The sequence below is a fragment of the Lynx canadensis genome, chromosome A1 (genome assembly GCF_007474595.2).
Source record: "Lynx canadensis isolate LIC74 chromosome A1, mLynCan4.pri.v2, whole genome shotgun sequence".
Taxonomy (NCBI): domain Eukaryota; kingdom Metazoa; phylum Chordata; class Mammalia; order Carnivora; family Felidae; genus Lynx; species Lynx canadensis.
Window position 1 is genome coordinate 228,412,822 of NC_044303.2, and position 15,873 is coordinate 228,428,694.

Below are 15,873 nucleotides of genomic sequence, written 5' to 3' on the forward strand. Positions count from 1 at the left end.
GAATGGATTATAATCTTGGCTCCTGGGAGGCACCTCCAATCTCCTGGGATATCTTGCTTGACAGGAATGTTTGTTTACAGAGGGGCCTCGGGCCAAGACAGAACGTCTATGCCAACCGTTATGACTCTTGCTGGGGGCTTTGGGCCACGTGGGGTCCTGATTTCTGGAGGGGCAGGGGACAAAGGGGAGCCACGCAAGCAGTCAGTCTTGTGTACATGACTGAGCTCAAATAAACACTCTGAACACCAGGGCTCGGGTTAGCATCCCTGGCTGCCCAGACTCTCCGTGTGTGACATGCAATGATGTCAGACACCACTGTCAGGACAGGAGATGTCAGCACTCTGCATGACCCTACCGGGAGGGGACAGCTGGAAGCCTGAACCCTGAACCACAGCTGCACCCTGCCCCGTGTCACCTCCTCCCTGGCTGACTTGAATCTGTCCTTTCACAGTATAAACCACAACTGCGGGTACAACGCCTTCTCTGAGTTCTGGAAGTCGTCCAAGCCAATGACTGAACCTGAGGGTGATGTTGGGGACCCCCAAATTTGCAGGGTGGTCAGAAGGGAGGGTGGCCTTGGGGCCTCCACCTGTGTAACACGCCCCAAGCACATTCAGCAGCCCCGAGAGCGGTTTCCAAAGCTCAGGCTCGCTCTGTCTGGGAAACCTTACCATCTTGCTCTTCACGAGTTCTTCAATCGCACTCACGAGCTCGGCCGCACTTGGCGTTTCGGAGCTGGTGGGCCGGACTAATAACCGGGAAGAGGCCTACGGAAGAAGTTAAGAAAAAGAAAGGGGGGAGGGGGAGTGCCTCACGTTAGTCACCGGACAGACAGTAAATTCTCCTGCAAGCTCAAGCTCTTTTTCAAAGTAAGTCCAGACAAAAAGACCACAAGTTTGTCTTTGTTTGCATTTATTTAAAGTCATCCTTTTAAATTTACAATATTCTGACATGAAATATTAAATAAAACCTGTCTGGGATACATGTGGAAAGCAGACAAAGTCTGTTTTTAATCCTCAGTCATGTAACATCATAATGTTTTTCAAAAGAGGTGACCGGGCACGGGGAGATTCTTACTATAACTTTGGCAACTGCCGGCAAGGCTAGTGGCTAAGCAGAAAAAAAAGTACGGAATCTGATCAACGGAAGAATGAAAGGCTTAAGTTCTAATGAGTGAATCCTTAAATAACCCGGAAAACAAAACAGGGTACTAAAAATGGCTTTCCTGTGTTTATGGGGTTAAAAGAAAGAAACAAGAAAGAAAAGGAAAGGAACCAGGGTGCACTGACCAGACAGGGCAGAGGGGGACGAGCTCACCATTTTCTGTGCCATCCATTTCCCCAATGATTAGTGCAGAGTACAGAAGATCTGTGGCCTCACAAGCTACCAGATGCCATTTACGGCTAGAATCAGGGTGTACAGGGGGTGACAGTTAAGGAATTTCAGGGAGGGACTACTGAATTCAAGTTTCAGTAATTAGCAAACACGGCGTGTTTGCAGATTACTCGTGCCATCAATTAACCGGAGACTAGAAGAGGGTATAATATGAACCTTGCTTCATATTAAGGACAGCAGAGAAGCATGCGACACACGGCTAGCTGTCCTAACGATGCATTTCTCACAGTAGACAGATATGGGTTTGTACATTCACAGCAAGGCTTTTACATATGTGGATCCATGTATGCGCTTTGCAAAACAAACGTTGGTTTGGTCTAATGAAATCTGGAGTATGGGGTGAAGAAAACGAAGAAAAAAATTCAAATGGAGAGGTAAGGAAACTGAGCCAAAACAGACACAGAACACAAATCAACATAATGCTGCAGTGAAAGTTTACAAAAAGAGAAAACAGAACAAAACAAGATATTAGTCACAAGGTAATATACTCGCTGGGAATATCACTACAGACTTTTGCAAATGAAGAGCTGCTACTGATAAAACCCAATGAGGTAACGCAGCAACTGATACGTGATTCTAGCAGACCAAAGTACACTGTGCAATCCACTCTCCAAATGGAGAAAAATACTCTTCTTGGGGGAACAAGTCAACCAGGCCCTCCACCTCACTTTGGCTAACCATCAGATTTGAGAAATGTCAGTTCTGTGCTTTAAAAGAAGGTATCGCTTAGAATGTCACAAAGCAGTTTAGGAATTGTCTGAGAAGTGACGCATTCCCATTTCCTGCCGAGGCTACTCTGTGCAGGGGGCGAGGTCCTCTGTCACCTCCCCTCAGCTCCCGCAGCACGCGGCCAGCACCTCAGATGCCCCCAAACGCCAGACTCCAACCCAAGCCACGTCCTCAGCCAAGACCCGCAGCGCCCTGACCGCGCGCTCCGAGCCACAAAGCGGGAGGAGGCGGGAGATGGCTGCCCAGGCTATGACTGCGTAGTCGGCCTCGGCCTCACACTTGTCGGTCACGGGGCTGGGGCAGAGTCCAGATCATAAAACACAGGCAGTCCAGCAAATGACCGTGTTAGCACGGAGGAGGGAGTCAGGGAAGGAAAAAGAGGAAGAATGGGGGAAAATGACGAAAACATCTGTTTTACTCAGAAAACTTCGTTACTGCCAAAAAAGAAAAGGTCTCCGGTGATGACTTCATAGCATGGTTTTCAACACCTGCCAGTTTTGGGAAGCACACCGGGGCCAGAACGTAAGGGGACGTACAAGCCAGTTACCAGCTTTCCATTTTGATACTTTAGGGCTCTACACCTGGGATGCACAAAGTTGTCGTAGATCAGGTAAGAACTGATCAAACAAACAAAAAACCCAAGATTGGTTTGAAGCCTCCACATACACCTGAAGAGGAGACTCAGGGTTGTGAACCGATTCCTAGACCCTGGCACCTATCCCTGCACCCCAGGTGACCCTTGGCACTAACGGCAGGCATGCCGGGGAGACCAACTGGACAGCAGCACCACGTCATCTGGAAACAACGCCCGTGTGCAAAAACACCTAGCAGAGAGAGCAAGATGGCCTAGTGTTCATTCAGGGCTGCGACCCCAAGACTGCGTGAGATTTCTCTGACTCCTGTCTCATGGACACTGGTCAGTACGGTAAAAAGAAAATAAAGTTACTTTAGAGGCAGCACTTACTGAAGCACTATTAAAAATGCAGTGAATGTGTCTGTAGGAGAAACGACACGTGCTGGCCCACTGCTTGCTCTAAACTGACTCTGGTATTCCTACGTGTGGGGTGAAAACAGGCCGCACAGCTTCCCGCCGCCTGTTCTCAGCCCTGCTGTGACGCTGGTGCTAGGTGGCGGGGCCCGTACCTTGTCGTCCTGTGAATCCGGCTGCAGCAGGCTGTGCTGTTGGATGGCCATGGGTGGGGGGAGGGGCACGGCGTCGGCGCCCTCCTCCCCTTCCTCCTCCCCGCAGCTCTGCATGCCCGACGAGGAGGACTTAGAGAGTGTGCCGCTGCTCAGGCCCTCGTTCCGGCCCCTCTGAAATCAAACCAGCGTCCGCGCGTCACGTTCCAGGCCCGACTGTCAACATCAGGTCACAGACAGAGCCCTAAAGGGTGAACTGGGGGAAGTGTGGCCGGCACAGGAACGGAGGGGACAGAAATCAGGAGCAAGTTCTTTCCACCCCCGATGGGAACTGCTCATCCCTTTCTGCACACCAGCTACCTTGCTTGCAGACTCGGACCAGAGAAGGGCCCCCGCACGTGTCTTCTGAAGAGACCACCAGCATTATCCGTTAGGCTTTGAACACATCTCGTCGTCCACCACCACCCCCTCCCCGGGGACCAGTTCAAAAGCCTGAACCCTTAATAACTCTCATTCGGTTTCTCTCGTCTACTTCCATTTTGTTTCTGATAACTTGCTAGAATAAAATTCACTGAAACTATAACGGCATGAAGACTAATACAGTTCAAAATGCTCTGGAAGAATCTGAATTTAGTCTCACATTACTTTTACTCGGCTTTCACTTTTAGAAAAGTTGTCAGTTTTATTTCTACTAAGAGGACACAGATGTAGAAAACAGACAGATGAGGACATAATAAACCACATTACTGCAGTGAAAACCCAGGGCAGAACATGCCCAGGAAAAAAAGCAGCAGAAAACCCATGTCTGCAAAACAAATTAAACGATACGAATCTTATCCTATCTGTCTGCCTTTTTCTTTTTTTTGAGGGAGCTGGGTGGGGCTGGGGGTGGCGGGCCTCAGTTAAAAACTCTGAGGGCCCCTCACTGCCACCACCAGCCCGACAGCCTAGCCTGGGGGTCACGAAGGGATTCTGTTCCTTGCGGTGTAATTTAAAGCTCCCACCCCTGAATGAAAAGGGAACTTAGAAAAATTCCCGGCTGGCAGATACCCGTGTATCTGTAATGATGTGGGAACGATCCAGTGTTTACTGGTTAGCAAAGTAAGCTCGCCCTGTGTCGGCTGGGGAGGACAGATGCTAAGCATGAACTGAGGACACTCACACCCCTCTGGCCCCTGAACGTCTGAAGCTGGGGCCCTGCCTGCGCAACGCTGCGGCCGTGGTCTAGGCCGAGCTCGGGGACGGCCTGCACCTTCGCAGCTTGGGCGGCACCTCCTGGCTTGTCTGTGGCAGCGGGGCCAGGCGGGCTGGGCCAGCAGGGCGCCTGCTTGCCGCTGGAGCAGGCCTGGGGGGACGCTCGGAACCCTGCGCTCCTTCTCGGGAGCCACTGTGGGTCCCGACCAGGTCAACACGGAGCTGCCAGGGCCCGCCCGTCCCCACCGAATCCAGTCTGCTAACGGGGGATGGAACGAGCTGACGGTCACAGGGACCCACGGGAAAGGGAACCGAAGGAGCGTGTTCCCACGACAAACGAGCATCCCCACGCCTCCAGGGGAAAGGCCGGGGGGCTCTGACCTCTTCCACCGTCTCGTCCTGCGGGGTGGCTGCGCTGTCGTCCGAGTCCTTCTGCGAGCCGGCATCGGCGCTCTTGCGGACCTCCCGGCTCTTCTTGTGCTTGTGCGCCAGCTTCTTCACGTGCCCGTCGGCCTTGCCGCTGCTCAGCCGTCGCACCGGGCTCGTCAGCCACTTGCGCAGCGTGTTGCCCGGGCGCTTGGGGCCCGGGGAGCTCTGGGCCCCCATCATGTGGGGCTGGAGAGAGGCCACGGAGGCGGGCGGGCTGGCATCGTTACTGGAGACGGACAGCGAGTCTGAAGGGTGAGAGAGACACGGCAGGTTTGACCGAACGGCCTACAGACAGATCCTCCGGCCGTGCTGCCCGCAGGCTGCGTTCGCCTGCAGGCGGGCGCCCGGCTGTGCCCGCCGCCTACCTGCGGCCTGGAAACGCGGGAAGGGAAGGTCCGCTGTCTCGCGCACACACCTTTCAAAGCTTTACTGAACCTGAGTTGTTCCCAGAGACGATTCTCCTCAGGACGTCCCGTTCCCCCCAAAACCCCAAGTCACCAATCCCCTGAAGACCATCACACAGGTGGTCTTTAAAACCACGTTCACCCACTTTCTTGATAAACACAAGCTACGAAAGAAGATTTCGAAAGAAACTAAGAACTAATCCTGGTGCATAAAGACATCAGTTTGACTCACTACCAGTGAACAAAAAGTACGGCTCTGTAAATAAAGCGTGGACGTGTGCACGTACCCACATCAGAATGGATCTGACCTGGTCAGACTTTGGGACAAATGACACCCATCTGGAACGCTGTGTCAAGAGCGAAGTCAGCAGCTGGGAAAGGGGGTAATGCCGGCTGGTCTGGTGGGAGATCCGGCCTGGGGCCAGACCCCGGAACTATGCAGGCGCAGGGGGTCTTTCTCTCGGACTCGAAGTGACTTCTCTCGTCCAAGTAAATACCAGCAGCACATTTTTAAAAGAAATGTGAGGGGAAGCCTTCCTCAAATAACCAACAATGCTTTGCAGAAAATGTATCCGAGTGAATCTTCTCACTGGATCTCAAAAATTAAAGAGAGTTGACCCTGAATTGTTTTTTCAGGAGAAAAAAAGAGACCTAAAAAAAGCTTAGAAGACAGCTGACACTCACCAAATCCAAGCAGTTATGAGGCAGGACTTTACAAACTGAAAACCGGTGACAGGACACTGCCTGGCCCTTTCCTGAGCACCTGACTTGAGGGTGTCAGTCTAGTGAAACAGAGTAAAATGCTTTACACCTTAAGAAATGGAATGAGGAAGAAGATCATTCACTATGCTTGTTATTTTCTTAAGTCTTCTGAAGCCTGAAAAATATATTAAAATTACTCTTTGAGACGATACTATTTCACAGACACCTGTATTCGTTTGTTTACCTCGGTGGCACCGGAGACATTATGGGCTGCAGTTACAAAGCAGGAGAGTTAATCCCTCCCAATCCTGTGATTATATGCGAGAGAGTCAACAGTAGTTTCCCACTCCTGCTCCAGACTCCTGGACGAGACGGCGGATCCCTGTCTAATTGCCATCTCATTCCTTCCCTGGCCCAAGCCTTGCATGGGTGGAGGGTATAATCTTCCATAAACAGATGACACATTTCAAGCAGGATCGCTCATTCTTAAAAATCTAGATTTTCTCAGAGCCAGACTTTGGTTCAAAACTAAGCAATACAGAATTCAGTTGACAAGTAAAAACCTTTTCCCCTGTGTGGGTATGTGCACATAGATGTGTGGATCTAGATTCGTTCGTTTATAACTTTATTTTAAAATGAAAGTCACTACAATATTTCCACATCTCTCCTTTTCCTCAGGTACCATCTAAAGAGGCAGGAGAGAATTACACCATTAAGCTGGACACAGCATACAGTAAGTACTTCCTAGAAATTTTCTCAGGTGCCAATTCAGGATAAAGGCAAACAGGGAAGCACAGTGCCTGGCCTCAGGAACTTTCACGTAGAGACAACAAGAAGGACAAAAAGAAGAGGGAGGTTGGGGTAATCCACATGCCAAATGACAATTTATTCAACTGCAGGTTTTTTTTTTTAAGTTCCAACTAATTTTATTAGCAAGATGCTGGGTCAGCCACAGCAGGTGACACTTCACAGTCCTTTAGTGTGCTGGGACTCAGAGCCAAGCCCTGTACGTGCCACTGGACAAAGATGAATAGAACCGTCCTTCACCCATGGGATCCGCCATGTAGTGTTTTCCAGGACCACATAACTATGAGGCCAGAACTATAAGCGAGTATAAATCCTGTTAGAGGCTGGGAAGAAGGGGAATTGAGTAGACGGATCCCAGAAGGCTTCTTGAAGGAGGTGTCAGAAATCCCCAGCCCTAAGAAGTAGAGCGAGCTGATTCACAGCCCACGTGTGAAGGGCAGTCACGTCTTCCACATACATTCACTCAGCCGGGTAACTCAAGACAGAGGACAATGGAGGTGGCACTCAGGCGGAGGCTGCGAGACGTCAGGGGCTGGCCAACCTACGACAAGTGTCACTGATGGGGCCCACTGTGCCTCGTATGAATTGAGGGAGGCAGGAAAGAGACAGAGGCCCTCTGACTTCAATAAAACCCAATCAATTACAGGTCTTGACATTCATAAGCAGAATACTCACACGTTCCAAGTAACAAGGAGCACCAGCTAAGCCAACAAATGAACCTCACACGTGTTCTTGTGCCTACAAGTGAGAATCTGGGGGAGTGTGGCACGGGAGCAGTGTAGCACACAGCATGAATCCTTACTGAAAAGGGGACGCCCGCTGTTACCCTGACACAGTCTTTGTTCACCAGAGCCTGCAGGGTCACTGAGAAGCGGGAGGGCACTTAGATGGGCGTGGGCAGTGGTGGGCAGGGACTCGGGGCAGGCCCTGCAGCACAAAGACCTCTCCTCTGGTCAGCAGCCCCAGCCGGCCTTTGGAGGCACGAGGGCATGAACTGCAGCCCATCAATAACGCTTTGTGGGACGCGGCTGGCTCTGCCCGGATACTTCCCAGGGCATTCTAGCCTTGCCTGCAAAGGAGCTAGCCTCTCCCTGTGGGCTCAGCTGCAGAGCGTTTGGTTCGCTGCACTTTGGGAAATAGGTTCAAAAGAGACTTCCTCCTCACCTGGCAGGTCACGCGTTATAAACGTGGCCGTGGCCTGAACGTTCCATCCCAGACCCGGAAGGAGGCAGAGCTGCCCAAGGCCGGAGCTCACCGGTTACAGATGAACTGCTGTTTCTAAGGGAACAGCCATTCTCTTCCTGGGCTGCTCTTTATCAAATCACTTAATGACACTGTTTCACTTTACTGGAATATTTAGGACTTAGAAAAATCTGGCAGCCACTACGAACTAAGGAGAAAGTTTTGTTGCATTTTAAGCAGCACTGTTTCAGTTGTTGTTTTTAAGTAAGATCTATGCCCATCATGGGGCTTAAACTCCCAACCCCGAGATCAAGAGTCGCATGCTCTACTGACCGAGCCAGCCTGGAGACTGTACAATTTTGTCAAATTTTATTTTGTTTTGTTTTGTTTTGTTTTGTTTTATTTTATTTTATTTTGTTTTTATTTTACTTTATTTTATTTTTTAGGTCAAATTTTAAATTTTACCTTGAAAAAACTATTTTACTTTAGAAGTCTGAAAATGTAGAAGGAGATTTCTTCACCTGTCTCCAAGATGAGCAGACACTTTGTCTAGTGCAGGTCTGATACACTGGCCACAATTCTGGTGATCAGCAATTAAATAAAAAACAAGCAAAAAAACCCCTAAATCAAAAGCAAAATAAATTCCTTCTCTTTCTACTTTGCTTTTAACAGTAACGCTCACTTTTTCATGCTACTTGACACTCTTCGAAAACACAACAAATTGTATTTCTTTCTTTACACTATACAAACTTCTACCCAAATCAATGAATTAAACGCTCCATTTAAATGCTCGTTACTTGCTTGTGACATAATGTGACAATTAGGAATTTAAAAACTTAAAAATCATTGAAACTTAATATATTCATTAATAGAATGGAATAGAGTCCTGCTAATTTTGTTGTTGTTGTTGTTAACTGAGGAACACACTTTGACCACTAGACCAGCTGCTTTGTTGCAACTTTAACCAATGTGTCTTAATGGTACCTAGTGGAACTAAGGTCCCTAACGTTACTGGGCACAAGGTAAGCGTCAATCACACAACCAACAGGGCTTTAGAAGGTCTCCTTGGGAAGATCTTAAATTACTGGCCTGCACAGAGGTGCCTTTTCTAGAAGGGTTCCCGGTGGCTGTGATACGCTGAGTCTAACATGTCCTGCCCAGGTATAAACACCACTCGGGCAGGCCCCCTTCCTCTAAAACCTCACCTTTCTGCCGGATTACACTGTGGATGGCTCAGGCCAATAAGAGTAATCCTCAGGTGGAGGGCTATGGTCCCAGCTCTGTATAACCCTTTCGTGACGGTACTCTCCCAGCTGGATAACTGCCAAGACAGGAAGCCAACCTCGACCTTAGACTCCAGGTTTCACGTGGGTGGGTGCTGAGTCTGGTTTGTTTACAAGTACGTGCCCAGCTGCCGGCAGGATGTGTGGCACATCCTGGGAGCTTATATGTGTGTGTTGAATAAATGACAAATGGGTGAGTGAGTCGATTACCAGCTACAGGTTCCCTCCCCGACTCAGCACACTGCCTGCTAACTTAGGTTGACCACAGTAAATGCCACCAACGTCCTGACTTGGTGGTAGACCCTCCTCAGTTCCGAGATGAGCTACAAGTACCACCGAATTTTAGTCAAATTCATCAGTCTGTCAATTACTTACTTGCAAGCTGGTAATTCACAGCAGATTGAGGCTATTCTTGTAATGATCTGCCCTACGTGGGGCTTTCTTGTAAGGCAGAGGCAGGCCCAGGAGCTCGTGGTGAGAGTGGTGTGAACGTGAACTGCACCCATCGTGCATGGTGGGGACCAGGGAGCAGAAAGTGGATTCAGGACTGCACTGAACAGAGAAATACGGCGGAAACTAACCTGACCCTCAAAGAAAACTGTATTTGTTCCTGTTTCCCATCTTCAGCTGCTGTCTCTTGCCTTTCCCTCGATTCCTAACTTCTGGGAAGTAAAAAAAAAAAAAAAGACTCAGCACCCAGTCCCACTGCTTTTTCACCCATCCCCAACCTTCCTGCCTCCAAGAACGGCTGCGGTCACATCATGTCTTGTCTGGGGATGTGCATTCTTCTAGCTTGGGGAAAATCCACTGATTCAAGTTCCAGACGGAGGATCAATTATGTGGCAAAAGGAACTGTGGGCTTGTCAAAGGGTCTGAGTCTCAGCCTGGTTCTCCCCCTCAACAGCCATGACCCCACACTGACATCCTGGCATCTGGATTTCATCTCACAGGGCCACTGTTGGATTACATGCAACAATGGGACGAATGAGCTTTACAAACGGTAAAGTGCTATTTGCAAATGTAGGATGGCTGAGGCGACCTTCTTCAGGACTCCTTGGTAGTTCTACGCGACTTATTGCCACACTGTATTTATGCAACTGCGAGTACCCGGAAAATGGGGATTTGGGTTAATCATCCTGGTAATCACAAGCCTGGCACGGTGACCAGGACATCCTCGAAATCATTTTGAGATGGATGGATGAAGCAAACCACATGGATTAGTTCATTTTCTTTCCATTTAACAACTTGTCCCTTATTAAGAAGAAAAAGTAAATTGCAGCAGGAAGAGATACTATCAGCACATCAGTCTTTTAAAAAGACACTCGAGTGCATACATGAGAAAGCCATTTGTGATCTGCCTGAAGCCCTAAGAGAGGAAATCAAGTTTATGTCCTCTTATTTTGAGGGGGAGACCAAGCCCACATAGATGGCTTCTTTGCTAAAGTCAGAGTTCACGCAAAGTCCACGCTAGATTTCTTCCTAAAAAAAGGAAAAAAGCTCAGGAAAGGAGGGAGAGCAGGAGTGCTGACTCCAGCCCCTTGCAGGAAGGAGTCTTACCGTGCGAGTACACACAACACAGAGACTGTCGGGAGAAGATAAATCGCCTTCTCGTCCCAGTCACTAAGTTAGAGACATCTGTGATTCATAGAGCACTTTTTTTTTTAACGTAAGAAAAAAAGGCAAAAGGACCATATCCTGCTAGTTGCAGACTAAGAAGGATCACATTTCATTTGAACCCTCCCCCCATTTCGCAATGGTGGCAAGTCTCAGGGCGCCTGTGAGCGCGCAGAGTGAGGAGCACGATGCTGATTGTGTCTGTTCACAGACTCTGACATGCCAGGCCCTGATCGCGACGACGTTTCACCGGAACCTGTTTTCCCTTCCTGCCTTTCTTCCTTTTCTGTCCCCACAGCACATGGCTCCAGGAGGGCAGAGATGTCTGCTGCTCTGTTCATGCTGCCTCTCCAGAGTTTAAAGCCGGCTTTACCTTGAAGAGGGCTCTCTACAGATCAACGGTCATTCAAAAGCAACGGGGCCCATCACGTCCTGGGCTGGGCGCCGTGCAAGTCCTGTAGCTGTCTGACTATGGAGTGACAGTGAGTCCTTACCAGGCGGCTGGGGGGGAAGGAACAAGCACGGACTTTGTAATGTTAACAGTCTGACACAAACAGGAGGCAATACTCGTATTTTTGCACAGAAAAAGAAATCGCAGAAGACCCGGAAGCAAGCAGGGGGAAGCGGGCTGCTGGGCTGATCGCTCACCGGAAGCAGGGACCGCGAGGACAGTGAAGGCCCCGTCACTCCGGGGGGCCAGTGTGCCGCCACCACAGCACCACACGTCTGCAGAGACCAGCACCCCTCACTCCACATAACGTCAACCAAACAGGCACACAGGACCCGCGCGGACGGCCGTGTCACATCTGACGAGGCCCGACCACCACGCAGACGTGCACAGTCAATGCTGGGAGACCTTCCAGTAAATTGCAACCTCACATTTCAAATTCTCTTTCAGGGTCTCCCCCAACAATTTTAGCTAGTTTTGAAGGAAGGGAGTCCCATCTTCCTGTCCACCGTACATGGTCAAAGATCCGTGTCAAACGAACAATGCGGTGATGTCTCGATATACACGCTAACCAGGGGAAGCCTAACTCGGCTTGGCACGTTCCCACGGCAAACTGCTAATTTACAATTCTACTTATAAGGACATAAAGGCATGTTTATTTAGCAGCTATTGCTAGAGAAAGATTATGTGCTCAGGAAAGATAACTCAAGGACACTTTGGGGCAGCTGCTTTCAATGTCTGATGGTAATTCCATCGGACTATTTTAGAACAGACTGGGCAGGGTTTAATCAGGTGCACCTGGCCTCCGGCAGTTTCTCAAACCTCTGTCTTGTCAAGGATTCGATGCAGCAAATCACATTTTAATTTAGGAAATTCTTGTACCATACCAGGAAGGTCGCAACGTACACGTGAGAATCAGATGTAGAAAATTACTTACGGAACAAAGAGTAAGTTGGTTGCTGACTGGGTTGGGGTTCAAATATTCCAGAGCATAATTTTCTGAATAATGACTGTCATTTCTACTCTTGTCAAATTGGCTTTTAATTCCCTGCTTTTGGAATTGAGGTGACATCTCTTTGGGATGAAGAAAAACAAAAAGGCCATAATGTACTAGAAATCCTCTTGAAGATCACATAAAAAGTGAGCGAATCTATGCATTTATTTTCCCAGATACATGTCTACATTTCGTTTTACACAGGGACTACAACCACCTCCACGGGCTAAGTCCGTTAATTTACAACCATGATGAGCGAGGTGAAGCTGGGCTGTTACTTGGGGGGAATTTTGTGCACCGAAGAGGAACTCGACCTGCCCAGTGATGCGGTTCTACTTCCAGTGCTTCAGATACTGGAGCAAGCATGTCTCCAAGCTTAAGTGAGCGAGTGCCTGGAAACGTTTCCTGAGGGACTTCTTGCTCATTCCGGTTACCCTACTGTTGTTCTTACACAGCCTCTGCCCATCTCTGAACCTGCAATTCTTAAGTTGCTCCCCAGTGTCAATAAAGATCCACCAGGCCTGCAACACGACAGGACACCACATCGTCAGCGCCATCGGCCGTTACCTCCTCTCCTGCACACGCCCACGTCCAGGTGTCCCAGGGCTCAAACGGTCACACGAAGTCATGTTGACACAGGAGACAGCCTTTTGAAAAAGTGGGAAGCTGGACAGAAGGCCTGAGCACTAGAGTCTGCAGAATGGTAAGGAATGAAAAATGTGGCGTGAGCATCAAAGGCAAACGTGCAAGGGGGGGTCCTTAACGCAAACACGTGAGCTCTGAATTTGCTTTCCAGTATGAAGTAGAGACTGAAAACATGAAAAGATCAAACTCCTAAGTTGCTGCTGTTGTTTGTTAAAAATGATCCCTAGATTCCACCAGAGGTCCAGCACGGCCTGGCCACAGCTCGTGCTGTAATAAAGCACACATGTCCTTTGCTGCCTGAGAAAACGCACAAAAGTGACCAGCACATTCGCTGTTCCCGGAGCAGCCCCTCCCGTGAACTCACACCAGGGTTCACTAGCATCCCCCCCAACCTCGGGGGACCGAGTGGAAGAACACAATGTAATCACTGGCACCCATGAAAACCGACTCGCCTAGAAAGCACCGTACTCAAACAGAAACACTCGCTCTACCTTGTCTCTCGGCGGAGGTTGAAAGCGAGGGTGTGCACAAACAGGGCGATTACCCTGCTGTGTGCTTAGGGGGCCACGTCGTGAAGAGACAGGGCCTTTTCACCACCACATAACGCGAGGAGCATTAGGGACACACGGCTCGTAATGTCTCACCAGACAAACGTGCAAACGGAAGTCACACGTGCAAACTTGCTCCTTTGGCTCACAGAGAAATCGCCAAGTGCTATTTATTCTTGGTGTGGGTTCTGAAAACACTTCAAACATTACATAATCATTGGAAAATGTGGCTATGTCAACAAATGCAAAACTGCAAGCGTCATTTTCCCTCTCAAATTCATTCTCGTGAGGGGAATGCTAACCTGTCAGAATTTCTGGTCAGGAAAGCATCTCATCTTAAAGATCTTTCTCCACGTGTGGGAAATTTAAAAAAAAAAAATCTTTCTCCACGTGAATTTCAACACTTGAATTTCCAATAAGGAAATGTGAAGAAATTAAATAAAAATGAAAGCAGATGGCATAATCCTTTGCTTGGCTAATCAGATGAACAGGATATCACAAACTGCCAAAGTGGAGATTTGAAAATACCTCACAAAGTTTTTTTTGTATTTTTTTTTGTTTTTGTTTTGAGAGAGAGCACACACACATGTAGGGGAGGGGCAGAGGGAAAGAGAGCAAGAATCTTAACTCCGTGCTCAGCATGGAGCCCAACACGGGGCTTGATTCCACAACCTGGGATTATGACTGAGCCGACTGAGCCACCCAGGTGCCCCTGGGAGAGTCAGTTTCGACGGTGGATAACTCAAAGGACGGACCAGTCTGGATCAATGTAAGGAATTTAACACGGATCGAGTGAACAGACTTATCTACACCCTGAACAAAATGGGCCCTGGCTCATGTGCTGGGTCAGAAATGCTCTGGGTACAAGTAGGTCTGTGGCTGGTGACGGCTCATCAGCAGGCTGTTGGCCTTCAGGAAAAGAGGAGTTTGGCAGCTGTCGCGTCCTGTGACCGGAACACTGGGAGAGGGTGGTGTAGGGATGAGAGGTGGACCAGCCCCCGGTCGAGGCGCAGGGCCGACACGAAACCCCTCACGCCGCTGGGCGCCCTGCTGATCTGACACCCCTTTCCAGGGAGGTGGGGGAGACCAGGCACACGCGAGTCGGGTCGACTGCTCGCCTGATGCAGACACCCACGCGCCACAAACCACCCCGTCAGAGAACACAGCCATGTCGTCAGAGCTCTTGTCTCCTTCTCTCAACCCCGCTCTTACGTTGGGGCTTCCTTCTTCACGTGAGCCTCCTCTGCCCGGGACAAACGCTAGCTTTGTTTGAGGAGAGCTTCCAGCCCATACGCCTGCTTTCTCCGGGTAACAGGGCCATTTTCTTTGCCTTTTACATGAGTTAGCCCTTGAAATGGAGTTTTTGGGAGACGAACAGGCAGGCTTTTCTGCAATAGAAAGCCTAAGCTGTCACAAAGGGAAAAGAAATCCCCAAGGAGCTACCTTGCCAGTGATGACAGGGAGGGGATTTGGGCTGACTTTTACACAAGGACAAAAGCAGATGTTTAAAGATATCTTTGTTGGATGGAAGAAAGACATTTTTTGAAAAACTGCATAAAAATGAGACCGGAAACACACACACAAATCCTGCAACCGCAGACATTTACGTCTCCCAGAGTTTTCAGACACCCTCCAGCTCGGCCCCTACACTCCTGCTTAGGGCTCCATGGCTCTCCAGCCACACCGGCTGGGAAATGGGAATGAGAGGTGGGGCAGCATCAGTGCTCACAGCATCAGTGCTCACGTGGAAAGTTCTCCAGACACGGAGCGGCCCCACCGCGCAGCCCCACGTGAAGTCCTGGACAGTGGAGGTGACACCTCGCGTGGTCCGACTGCTCTCTCCTACACGGGGGAACGAAAGGTGTGAGCCCCAGACCAGGCTCTGCAGGGCAGGGCGCTGCGTGTGGCTGTGCAGCCCCCCCAGGGAACCGCCGTGTAGGGGAGCAATGACCTCCTGGGGCGCGCTGCCCTCGTCTGCTTCCAAGCTCAGGAACAGAACTCTTCCGAATGCTCCTGTATCCTCCTGCTTGGCTTCTTCAGAAGCTGAGACCGTCTGTGTTCCCAAAAAGTCAAATGGCTGTTCTTTTCACAAACTTACTTACGATTAACGTCACTTACACAAGGAAAACATTATTATAGAAACAAATACTGTGTGTTTACCAGATTCCTTAGTATTTAGTATACCGCTGACTTAGGGAAAATGAGTTTTTTTCTGTGATAAAATAACGGGTTCTTGAGTCTTAATTTCTTTATTTGGGAAGCTATTCCCAGGGCAATACAGCATTTATTATAGCCCTGAATAGATAATCATCATTTAAGGGAACAGAAAGCTAATTTGGGGGGAATAAGCAATCCTGTG

General features: G+C 49.4%; 1 protein-coding gene across 1 annotated transcript in view; it reads right to left on the reverse strand.

Annotated features, from left to right (window-relative positions):
- TRIO (trio Rho guanine nucleotide exchange factor) overlaps window positions 1-15,873 on the reverse strand; it is a 354,997-nt gene that overhangs the window by 38,250 nt on the left and 300,874 nt on the right. The window contains exons 35-37 of the mRNA XM_030332423.1: window positions 4,840-5,132; window positions 3,268-3,438; window positions 672-767 (exon numbers count right to left, since the gene is read on the reverse strand). Of these exons, the coding sequence (XP_030188283.1) occupies window positions 672-767; window positions 3,268-3,438; window positions 4,840-5,132 (560 nt within the window). The remainder of the gene's footprint in view (window positions 1-671; window positions 768-3,267; window positions 3,439-4,839; window positions 5,133-15,873) is intronic.